General features: G+C 28.8%; 3 protein-coding genes across 3 annotated transcripts; 1 reads left to right on the forward strand and 2 right to left on the reverse strand.

Moving 5' to 3' along the window:
* Positions 1–1,980: 1,980 nt before the first annotated feature.
* Positions 1,981–5,388, forward strand: MKS88_005709 (WD repeat-containing protein; the record flags this gene model as incomplete). The annotated part of the gene is made up of 3 exons (XM_067218996.1): positions 1,981–4,877; positions 5,015–5,220; positions 5,342–5,388. 3 exons carry the CDS (start codon positions 1,981–1,983, stop codon positions 5,386–5,388), a joined length of 3,150 nt encoding a protein of 1,049 aa, XP_067070915.1.
* A 776-nt stretch (positions 5,389–6,164) lies between these two features.
* Positions 6,165–7,997, reverse strand: MKS88_005710 (phenylalanine--tRNA ligase; the record flags this gene model as incomplete). The annotated part of the gene is made up of 1 exon (XM_067218997.1): positions 6,165–7,997. One exon carries the CDS (start codon positions 7,995–7,997, stop codon positions 6,165–6,167), a length of 1,833 nt encoding a protein of 610 aa, XP_067070916.1.
* Positions 7,998–9,366: 1,369 nt separating this feature from the next.
* On the reverse strand, positions 9,367–12,434 carry MKS88_005711 (60 kDa chaperonin; the record flags this gene model as incomplete). The annotated part of the gene is made up of 2 exons (XM_067218998.1): positions 9,367–10,473; positions 11,421–12,434. The coding sequence occupies 2 exons, from the start codon at positions 12,432–12,434 to the stop codon at positions 9,367–9,369; spliced, it is 2,121 nt and encodes a 706-aa protein (XP_067070917.1).
* Positions 12,435–12,538: the final 104 nt, after the last annotated feature.

Genomic DNA, 12,538 nt, shown 5'->3' on the forward strand with positions numbered 1-12,538 from the left:
GTATATAAACATTTGTAATATATATGTCTGTGTTGTATATGTGTAAATTGTACGCATTTTCGTATTTTTTTTTCTTTTCTTTTTAATTTTTTTTTTTATTTTTAACACGCACAGAAGATATTTGAAATTGTTATTAATACACATGCACACCTTTGTTATTTAAATATAATGTTATTTACGTATATATCATTTAAATACATATTGTTTAGATAAATATTGTTTAAATATTTTTATAAAATTAAAAAAATTGATATAATGTATAACGCATTATTCAGAGGGAAAAGTGCGTATATATATGCATATATGTGTAATGTGTATGTATGTATACATAGCCATTAACATATTTAACTCGAGTGAATAAATGTGTTTCCTATTTTTCCTACGCAGTTTTTTTTTTATTAAAACGTAATTCGTTTTTATTATCCTAATATTCAAAAACTTAAAATTTTTTTTTTTTTTTTAAAGTTTTAATTTTAAAAAGATTTTTATCTTAAAAAATAAGGCACATTGAAGTTAATTCAAAATTCAAAATTATTTTTTCCTTTTCATCAAAAAGAAGTATATATGTAGTTCATTTTTATGGAGTTGCAAAATTGGAATAATGTAATATAAAGTAAAATAAAATATCATATTTCCTTATATTTCTTAGAGCAAACTATATAAATAAATATATACGTGTATATATATACTTATATTTATGTATAAACTTTTATTTAATCCTATTTGAAGCATACATTAAAAACTCATGTTTTAAAATATGTTAAAAATAAGCACATAAGGAAGCGCAAAAAAATTTTCTTTAGTTCCCCTCATATGTTCACTGTGTACAGAGTAATTATATATGCGCACATATGTATATATACCGATTGAAATACCTTCTAGCTTTGGACTTGTTTAAGTTTTCATTTTTATTTTTATGATTTACTATAAGCAATTAATATATGACAAAGAAGGGGAGCACTTTTTTTTGGCAATTTAATTTGTTGGTATTTGAACTTTTTACTAAGTTCATTTTTAAATTTACGCAATAGTGATATTAATTTCACGTAGGGTACCTTAAAAGGGGGAAAACAAAAAAAATAATAAAATGATAGAAATAAAATAAAATGATAGAAATAAAATAAAATGATAGAAATAAAATAAAAGGACAAAAATAAAATAAAAGGACAAAAATAAAATAAAAGGACAAAAATAAAATAAAAGGACAAAAATAAAATAAAAGGACAAAAAAAGAACATATAACAATAAAGGAAAAAATTAGGTCCCCAACTGCACACATTACAAAACGTCAACAGGAATACACTGTTTTTTGTTTTGCACCAAAAGTTGTTTTCTATATATTTTTCAAAAAATGGTGGTTGTGTCATATAAATAGCGAGAACTGTAATTCTATTACACCTCAATTTTTTCGCATAATTTCTCATTTGTTCGCATTATTTGACATTATTTACTTTCATTTCTTTGTTTCGTTCCATTGGGAAGAAAAAGGTTACAGGCTCAGGTTTTATTTTTGTACAATTTTTTTTTTTTTTTTTTTTTTCATTTATAATTTTATACAATTAGCTGCATTGTGCCATGAACTGATGGATTTGTAGAAATTGCCCATACAGTCGCTGTAACTGTAATAGTAGCTGTTGACGTTACTGTTACTGCTATTTTTACAGTTACTACCAATTTTACTGTATCTCTTTCCGCTTCTCTTCCTGTTTCGCGTTTTTCGCTTTTATTTCCTTTTAGAGGGGAATATGCAGATACTTGAAGGACCGAACGTCCAATTTTATTTTATTTTTTATTTTTTTTATTTTATTTTTTATTTTTTTTATTTTATTTTTTATTTTTTTTATTTTATTTTTTATTTTTTTTATTTTATTTTTTATTTTTTTTATTTTTTATTTTTTATTTTTATTTTTTTTATTTTATTTTTATTTTTTTATTTTCTTTTTTTTCCCCTTTTATTAAAAAGCGGAACGGCTTAAAAAAATGCTCAATAGTAAGAAATACGAAAATTTGAGCAAGTACGATTTGAACTTAAGTAAAAATGATATAATTAAAAAAAAGAAAAAAAATGATTTAAAGAATATTTTGTTGTTCCCTTCTTTATTTTGGTTCAACGGGGTGTTTTCACCTCCCATACCTCTTTTTAAATATGACTATGGCAATACTTACAATGTTAGAATAAAAGATTATGTAACATGTTCAGTTCATAAACATAGTGTTATTATAAGAAGAATTCGTAAAAATGAAATATTAAGCATTAGTATGTTCAATGATAAGAAAGTTTTATCATGTTTATTTTACATCGAAATTGGACAACTTTTGGAATTAGCTTATTTCAGCAAAAGACCTTTTTCCTTTCCACCCTCTACTGCTTTTACAAATGAAAAGGGAGACAAGGAAGGGGAAAAAAAAGGAAAAGAAGAGGGGATGCAGGTGGAGGTAGTGGAGATGGAAAACAAATCAATGCATGTATCACCAGGGCGAAAAACAAATTATCATCTGTTTTGTTACAACGAAAAGAATGAAATACATTTATATGATGTTGAAAATAACATATCCGTTTTAAGTTTCTGTGAGAAAGAACAAATAACGAGCATGCATTTTAATTTCCTGTACATAAATAGAAAAAATAGTTTATATAATAAATTACAGAATGATGTGTATGAAGGAAATATTAAGGTAGTGAATATGGACAACGTGGAGAAGAAAATTGAGCAGAAGAACAGGTACTGCTTTGAGCTGTTACAAGAGATATGGACCCGCGCTGGAAGTGGCAGTGATAGTGGAGGTGATAGCGGAAGTGGTAGCGGAAGTGGTAGTGGAGGTGATAGCGGAAGTGATATTTTGAAGAGCGTTTTTTATGCCCTTATATACGGAGATAGTGAAGGGTGTGTGTACTTGTTCATCCCTCAGAAAAAAGTAAAAATAAAAAAGATATTAAATAAAAATGAAAAAATTGTTTTCATCGAAACGAATGTAAAAGAATATTTTAAGATAAAAAGTATAAACGATTTATTGCAAAAAATTAAAAATAATTGCTACATTTTTGTAGCATATAAAGACAAAATTCATATAATTAATTTTTATATATTTGAAATATATTTTGTTGTAAATTTGGGGGAGGACAAAATATTTAGTCTCACTTCAACATTTAATTATGATTTAGAAGAAAATTATTTGTCTTTTTCTACTAAATCTTATGTAAAAATTTTTAATATTAATAAAAGAGAAGAATTACTACATATCGAGTTGAGTGCTCAGCATTCCCTAGAGAGGGGTAATAGCAGTTCGGTTAAGAGCGAAGCAGTTAACTCTAACTTGATGCAATTGTATGGGGATGTTGTTGTAAGAAACAATAAGTTCGCTTCTAGCAACTGTTATTATAACGACGGAGGAGGGGTAGGAGTTTACTGTAAAGCAGATGGAGTTGCGCGAATCCATGCAGTTGAAGCAGAGGAGGAGGAGGAGGAAGAAGAAGAAGAAGAGGAACAACAAGGACAGAAGCAGAAGTTCCAACAGAAACGGCAGCAACAACAGCAGAAGCCTCAAGGACGACAAGATGGGGGGCCCATTTGGGAGAAAATCGAAAAGGAACAAAAGAATTATATATGCGTTTATTTCAGTGCAAAGGACAGTAATATATATATATCGAAAGGCAAAGGAATGATTTATGTATACAATATAAGGGAAAATAAAATGATAAACTGTTTTAATCTACGCTGTAAATGTATTTTTTATTTGTTTTATTTTACTTTAAGTAAAAAAGAATATTTATATGTATATGACTCGGAAAAATATTACTGTTTATATCTGATAAATGAAAATAATATTATTTATAAAACGTTCACATTAAGTGCTTGGGTCTATCATATATTATGCGCTCGTACCAATATTTTATTTTCCTTAGGAAATGAAAACGTATATAATATAGACCTAAAAAGATATAAAACTGCTTTTTTCTTAAAACCTATCTATTACAAGAATATGAATATTTGTGTATACCTCGTTAAGCACCCCCATCTACCTATCATAGCTTTTATTAATAAGAACCAGTTGTTCGGTTTTTTTTTTCAACCACTTGATGTGAACGGAGTGGAAGCGGGAATGGAAGAAGTAAGGTACAAAAGGAATGAAACTGTTATAATACCCGCCATAAGGGAAAACCAAAATGTCATATCTTTATGCTGGTTTCTGAAGAGGAAGGAGCTTTTAGTAGCTGACAAACGTTGTATCAACTTTGAGGGGTATCATAACGATGAAATGTTGAATGTTCAAGGGGTTTGTGAGAATGGATATCATGAATCCACAGTTACATCAATAGTGTACAGTGAAGATTCATTACAAACGCGTGAAGAATGGGAGCAGCAAAAAAGGAAAAGACGATGTGAAAGACGAAGTGAAACGGAAGCAATAATTACAAGCAAAAAAAAATATGAACATGTGCATAACAAATATTACGATACATACCTTACTGTGTTAAATGAAAACGCTTTATACTTGTACAATATTGCAAATGCAGAACTAATACAGTTAAGCCATACGCATCACGATCTGTTAAATAGTACCATATTTCCTTTAAAAGGGAGGAAAAAATTTACTGCTTCAACAAAACTTAATGATATGTATTATATGTTCATTTTTTCGGAAAACAGTTTACTCATATTTGATGAAAACTTAAAATTCGCTAGTTGCAAGATAAAAATAGATGAACGCATAAATAAAATGTATATACAAGAAAATATCATATTTATTCATTCCAATAGTTATGTTTACTTTTCCTTCCTGTGGCCAATAGTAATGTGTGCGTACTCAAAAGATATACTTACCTCGAACACATCTACTACTGAACCTATTCCAGAAACTCATTGTCACACAAAGAAGTACTATTACCCCGAGTTCACTTTCACAAGAATACCATTAAAGCAGAGCTTAAAAATTGTTCTCTTTGATTTTTACTACACTGGAAATGATTTATATATCGCTATTTATTCAAAAAAAAAAAAATCTTCGTTTATAGAGTACTAAATGTATCAGGTACAAGCGAAAGTGTGGGTGCTAGTGCAAGTGCAAATGCGCGAAACAATGATGTAACAAATAAAAGAGCGGACGCATGGAGAGAGGATGATAAAAAAAAGGATAAGATGAATATAAATTTACAAATAGATTCTCAATTAATTGCACAGTTTCATAACTTCTACATCTTCGATAACATAAATAAAGTTGGTAGCATTTTATCCATGAAATTCTTTTATAGTGTACCCAAAAAAAAAATTTACTTAATTTTTGGCGGCCTCGAGCAGTTTCTATTCTCTTGGGACTTCCTCAAGTATCCCATCGTGCGGAGGAAGTAACAGTGGAAGTAAAAGCAGCAATAGCAGTAGTAGAGGTTGATTTTTTTTTTTTTTTTTTTTTTTTTGTTACCCATTTTGTCGGTTGTCACTTTGGCCCATCTTTAAAGGGAAGCCTGTATTTTTTTTCATTTCATACCAAAATTTAAATGATCAAAAAAAAAAAAAAAAAAAGTCTCCTTTATCTAATGCTTATATCATACATGTTTGCGATTCGTTCTACCACCTGTTCGTGCACATCCTTTACGTAATTTCTGAAAGTTTGCTGTTCCTATGAAAATGAAGGAGATTGGAAATTTTTACCCATATATGAACACACATATATATAATACATATATATATATATATATATATATATATATATATATATATATATATATATATATATATGTATATATGAATTAACACATATGTATATATATGTATATACAAATTAACACATATGTATATATATGTACATACAAATTAACACATATGTATATATATGTATATACAAATTAACACATATGTATATATATGTACATACAAATTAACACATATGTATATATATGTACATACAAATTAACACATATGTATATATATGTACATACAAATTAACACATATGTATATATATGTATGTATATACATATACGCATTTGTGTGCATCATATGCCACGGTGTTTACTACTCTACATATATACTATGTTGCTGCCCTTGAGGCTTTCCGCTTAGCATTTAGCGAGTAAGCCCCAGTGCGGGCATACATGCATGGCTGCAAGCATACACCCATATACAGTTATATTCCGTATTCCCGTTCACAGGTACACACGTACGCGGCTTTATGCAGTGCACACCTTTATGTTGGCCCCAGCGGCATAAACGAACTTGTAGGTGTAGCTCATTCTGTTGCAATTACTGTTAAAAAACTTATCTAAGAGAAGGATATTTTTCAAAAAGTTGATGTTTTTTATGTTTTTAAAGTTATAAATACTTTTTATAAACATCTGGCTGTTCCACTGAGAGCTTGCATAGAAGGACAAGTGTCGTTCTTCGTTTTTTATATTATATAAATTAATAAAATATAAAAAATCTTCATTTCTTTTTTTTTCATTCATGCGTGTGTTTCTCTTAAAACTTTTGTTTAACTCATCCTTTAACTTTATGCCTTCTTTTTTTGGAGAATTGTTCAAAATGTTATGTTCTGCTCCTCTAATTACTCCTTGCCCATTTTTCGCTTCACTCATTGTTTCAATACTAAACTTGTTGTCTTTCACATATGAACTGTTATACAGTTTGCCATCATACAACTGGGTGGTTTTTATCCTATTGCTGTTTTTTCCTAGTCGTTCTTTTCCAAGTTGGTCTTTTTCTAGTTCGCCTTTTCCTAGTGCATGCTCTTCTGTTTCTAGGTTTGATGTTCCCTTCTGTGATATGCTATTTCTCTCTGTATTAGAAATATACAAATAAAGATTTCGAATCCTGTTGATATCAAATAAAATCATAGCAATTCTGTCTAAGCCTAATCCTACAGCTAAATAATCATGTATATCATATTTTCTAATTTTTTGAAAAATTATTTTTTTTCTTAATATTCCACTACCTAAAATTTCTATCCATTTGTTGTTATAAAAAATTTCAGCTTGCAACGAATATTTTGTAAAATCAAAAGTATCTTTTTTGATTCTCCATTTATATGTATGTCCAAATATATTTGATAACATGTCAGATAAGAAATAAACAAGTTGTTTTCTTTTGTCGATTAGTTCGTTTTTTATTTTAATATATACATCCATTTGTGTAAAAAAAGGAAAGTGTAGTTTATCAATATTATCTTTTCGAAAAACGTTCGATACTATAACAAAATTGTCTTTTTCATTGTGAAAATAATTTATACTCTTATTATTAAGATCGTCTAAGTGAGTGTAGGGCACTTGGTTCGTGCTACTGCTCTTATTGTAAAGCTCGCTCTCATTTAAATTTTTATCATATCCTTTTTCCACATCATTATATAAAGCACTCTCTCCAAAACTGAGATTTACTCCTTTTGTATTTTTCTCTTTATTAAGATTTTTTTCATTTTTCAATTTCCCAACAAAGTTTGCATCCTCATCATACATTTTAACCGAACATGCATATTCCTCATTGTTACAATTATGTTTTTTTTTATCCTTTTTTTCACCTATATTGATTTTCTTCTCACCTTGATATATCCCAACCCCATTTAATAGCTCATAGATATAAGGAAATAAAGAGGTTGCCTGGGGGATGTACAAATAACTACTTGAAAAGTAAAAATTATTTTTCAATGATGTCGTATCATTTTTATCTTTTATTAAAATATCTTTGAAACATAAATTACTGTCATAGAGTGGACATTTATTGTATACTAGGCAGAAAGGCATCCTCGTTTTTAAAAAGTTTACTAAACTCTCAGTTACTACATGTATTGGATGATTTTTTATATTGTACACATATTTAAACCTATTATAGTTTATTATATCCTCTTTAATGCGGTACTTGTTATTAAGTTTAGTGAGCACAATTTTGCTTACATGTTTACACGGCTTCTTATTACTGCTACTGCTACTGCCACTGCCACTGCTATATGCCTTGCTACGTTTCGTCAAAAGAAATAGTGTTATCAAGCGTAGCAGAAGGAAAAAAAAAAGCATCTCTAATAGGAGAGCGGCGCGGGCAGGGGCGCACAACACGCGAGCTTTTGAGCCTTGGGCATGGGATTCTTTCCAAATTAAGAAAAAAACAAAAAAAAAAAAAAAAAAAAAAAAAAAAAAAAAAGCCAAAAAATGAAGTATAAATATGAGGTAAAAAAATGGACCTAAAAAAATAAGATAAAAAAGGGACGTAAAAAATAAAGTAAAAATTACACAAATATATTCTGAGCAAACGAAAAAGACTTCAATGTCAGCCTATACTGACACGCTTTCCATTGCAATAGCTTACTATTTTCATTACATTTAATTTAATTATTTTTTAAATTTCACCTGAACAGTTCAGAAAAAGAAGCAATTAACGTTGTTCCTCCCTTATTTTGTCACTTCTCGTTGTGTCAGAGAATATTAAGAAGTATATTCTTTTTGTTGTATTTTTATATGTTATATTATTTTTGGAAACCCATCGGAGCGTGTATACGTTATGTACATATAATGCGTACATACATACCTAATGCACACATACGTAATGTTTAATACAGAATGCATAGATTTTTATTTTTTTTTTTGTTGCAAAATTATACGCGAAAGTATACATGAGAAAGATAAGTATGCATAAATGGAACACGCATTAAAAAAGGAGTAAATTTTAAAACATTCAAATGAGCCCGTGAAAACTTTAAACGCTTTAAAATTTCATAAGGTTGGAAATTATTAAAAAAATAAAAATAAATAAAAAAACTAAAATAAATTAAAGTAAAATAAAGTAAAATAAAGTAGAATAAAATAAGAAGTGGTACACATACGTGAATATAGCAGATTAATAAATAATTAAATAAATAGATAACTAAATATATATACTTCAAAAAGAACTGGTTGATAAATGAGCAAGCAGATAAATAAATATACGATTGCACAGTAATTAAGCAATAAATGAATAATTAAATCATCTGCTGTTTGTTATTTTGATGAGTAAGCGTCATACGTTTACTCTTAAATTAAAAATATTAAAAAAAGGAAAAAAAAAAATGGAAAAGAAAACAACAAAATAAACGATATTAGCCTAAAAAATAATAAAATAAAAAGACGTATGGCAGTGGAATAAACATGTAAGAATGATAAAATATGTTCATGGGCATACATGCCCATGGTTGTATTCGTTATTATGTTCCTGTTGCGATTTTCGTTATTATCACAGTTGTTAAATTTTTACTTCTTTCATTTATTTGTTTATTTATTTTATTTGTTTATTTATTTTATTTGTTTATTTATTTTATTTGTTTATTTATTTTATTTGTTTATTTATTATATTTGTTTATTTTTTTTTTTTATTCACACTGAATCATCGCCTGCGCTTCTCGGGAATACCTTCTCACTCGTCGTAGTTGTAGCCATCGTCTTCTTCCTCTTCCTCGTCTCCATCCTCCTCATCGTCATCTTCTTCATCATCGTCTTCCTCATCGTCATCATCCTCTTCATCGTCGTCTAAGTCATCTTCATCCTCATCTTCATCTTCGAGTTTATTTTTGTATCCTTTTCTTCTTTGTTTAGGTAAATAATTAGGTGAATTAATAGTTGAATCTAATATTCCTTTATTATTTTTTTTTTCACTATCTACCATCATACACTCAGTTGTTAAGACCATACTAGCTATACTACAACTATTTTTAATAACACTGATAATAACATTTGTACTGTCGATAATACCATTTTCAACCATATTTACAAATTTATTGGTATTTACATCATACCCGAAACCATATTTATCCTTTGAGTTCAAAATTATTTTAACCACGTTATCTCCATTCACACCAGCATTATCAGCTATTTGTTTAGTAATGACATCTAAACTGCTTACAACAATATTAGCTCCCATTTTTTGTAATTCTATTTCTGATTCTAGATTACCTACTAAGTCTAGATACTTTTTCTCTTCTTGAGTCCCAACTGATTGAACTTCTTCAATTTTTTTATGTATTTCATTTAAAAAGTTTGATTTAATTATTTCTAAGTAGGTCACTCCTCCCCCAGGAACATAACCAATATCTATTGCACTTTTCACAGCATTTGTTGCATCCTCATATTTAAATTTTCTTTCTTTCTGTTCTGTTTCTGTATTTCCACCAATTAGAATTTTAGCTATACCACCTGACAATGCAGCTATACGTTCATTTAATTTTTCTTTATCATATTTTGAAGTTGTTTCATCGTACTCTTTTTTTAAAACTTTTATTCTTTCATCTATTTTTTCTTTATATTCTTCTTTTGTAATTAAACTAGTCCTATCCTTTTTTACTATTAATGTATTTGCATTACCCAGTAGACTTAAATAATTATTATCAAAACTGCTCATATTATTATGTAAATTGTTCAAGTCCAGACCAACATCTGCACTTATGTACTTGCTATTTGTTACAATACACAAATCTTTTAAGTAGTCCTTTCTTCTATCACCAAATGAAGGGGCTCTTATAGGGACCTGCATAGGAAAAAATAAATGGTATGGAACAGAGTGAATACGGATGGAAATTGTGTGTAATGGGGGGGGTGCGAGAGAAATAAGCTCTTGGTAGGGGCGAGATATATAAGATATGCATGCTCAGTGCAACATGCACAATGAAACAGACACAATGCTACATACACGCAAATACATATATCTATACGCAACTCACGCAAGGCGCGCATTTTCTATTTTCGGAATGGAAAATGTGCGAAAGGGTACCATAGAAAATAACCCTTACTATTTTGTGAGTCATTCTATTTCTTATATTTCTTAGTTTTTTCCCTCTCTACTTTTTGCGCATAAAATATGTGTAGGTATATATTTTACGCACTGACAAAAAGAGAGAGACCTCAAAAAAAAATAAAGGCGTAAAACGAATAAGTATTTCTCACATTGGCATAAGGTTATTTAAGAAAATAGCACCTCCATTTATGTATATCATTCTATAATCATTTATGCATATCTTTCTCTAATCATTTATGCATATCTTTCTCTAATCATTTATGCATATCTTTCTCTAATCATTTATGCATATCTTTCTCTAATCATTTATGCATATCTTTCTCTAATCATTTATGCATATCTTTCTCTAATCATTTATGCATATCTTTCTCTTTTCATTTGTATGTATCTTTTTCTTCACTCTCATTCTCTCTCTTTGTACGTTGAGATAAAAGCGTATACATAAGTGTGTTCATTTATGTATAAATAAGTGTAAACATTTGCATAAGCGGTTATATAAACGGTTGCATAAATGGCTGCATAAATGGCTGCATAAATGGCTGCATAAATGGCTGCATAAATGGCTGCATAAGTTGCTGCATAAATGGCTGCATAAGTTGCTGCATAAACGGATGTCTATACGCCTGCTTAAACGCCACTTTAAACGGCTGCTTGAATGCCTCCGTTCCGAGTGCCATTACCACTTTGATGGCTCCCTTGAGCTTGTTAATGATGAGAGTCTGAAGGACTTCATTGCTAAAATCATCGGCAATGATACAGAGTGGTTGTTTGTTCTTGGCAAAAATTTCTAAAATAGGTAGTATAGACTGTATGTTGTCAATATTTTGATCCGTTATTAGCGTTGAAACATTACTGTATTCAATATAGTCTTTATTTTCATTATATAAAAGATAAGGATTTATAATACCCCTATCAAAATTATAGCCTTCTGTGAATTCTAATTTATCATTAATATCAGCATTATCATCTAAAATTATGGCAGCATTTTTACCTAATTTGTCATATGCATTAGCTATTATTTGTCCCATATGTATATCGTTATTACTTGCAATAGTTGCTATGTTGAGTATATCTTTATATGTTTTAATAGGTGTTGATAACGTTTTAATTTTTTCTATTATCATCTTGGAAGCTAATTGTATACCTCTTTGTATTGGTATAGGATTATGATTATTATTTACTTGTTCTATTCCTTTTTTAGTTATTGTTGCTGTCATTAAAGCTGTAGAACTTGTACCATCACCTGCTTTATCATTTGATATATTTGTACTTTCCTGCATTAATTTTACACCATTATTTTTTTTTCGATCTTTTAAACTAATATTTTTTGCTATTGTTACACCATCATTTATTATTAATGGGCTACCATATTCTTTTTCTAATAACACATTTCTACCTCTAGGTCCTAAGGTCAACTTTACTACATCTGACACTGTTAATATTCCTTTTAATAATTCATTACGGCATTCATTACCATATATTATGTCTTTTCCTTTTACTTTATTCTCTGTCATTTTCATCTTTACATAGTTTTCTTTTCTTCTACTTATGATTTTACTGTTAATATATTTTAGCCCCTTATTTAAAAAAGCTCCATTTTTTTTATTTATCCCTCTCTTTTTCTTAATTCCACCCCCGTACCTCAAAAAGAGCAAAAAAAAAATGATCAAAAAAACGCAGCTGCTAGTTCGCATTCTGTGTTATATATGTTTATGTAAGTACGTATAAACGTAGGCGTGTATATGCATATACATATATATATATATATATATGTATATATAAACGTACGTATTTATAT

Source organism: Plasmodium brasilianum, chromosome 14 (genome assembly GCF_023973825.1).
Source record: "Plasmodium brasilianum strain Bolivian I chromosome 14, whole genome shotgun sequence".
In the NCBI taxonomy this organism is placed as follows: Eukaryota; Apicomplexa; class Aconoidasida; order Haemosporida; family Plasmodiidae; genus Plasmodium; species Plasmodium brasilianum.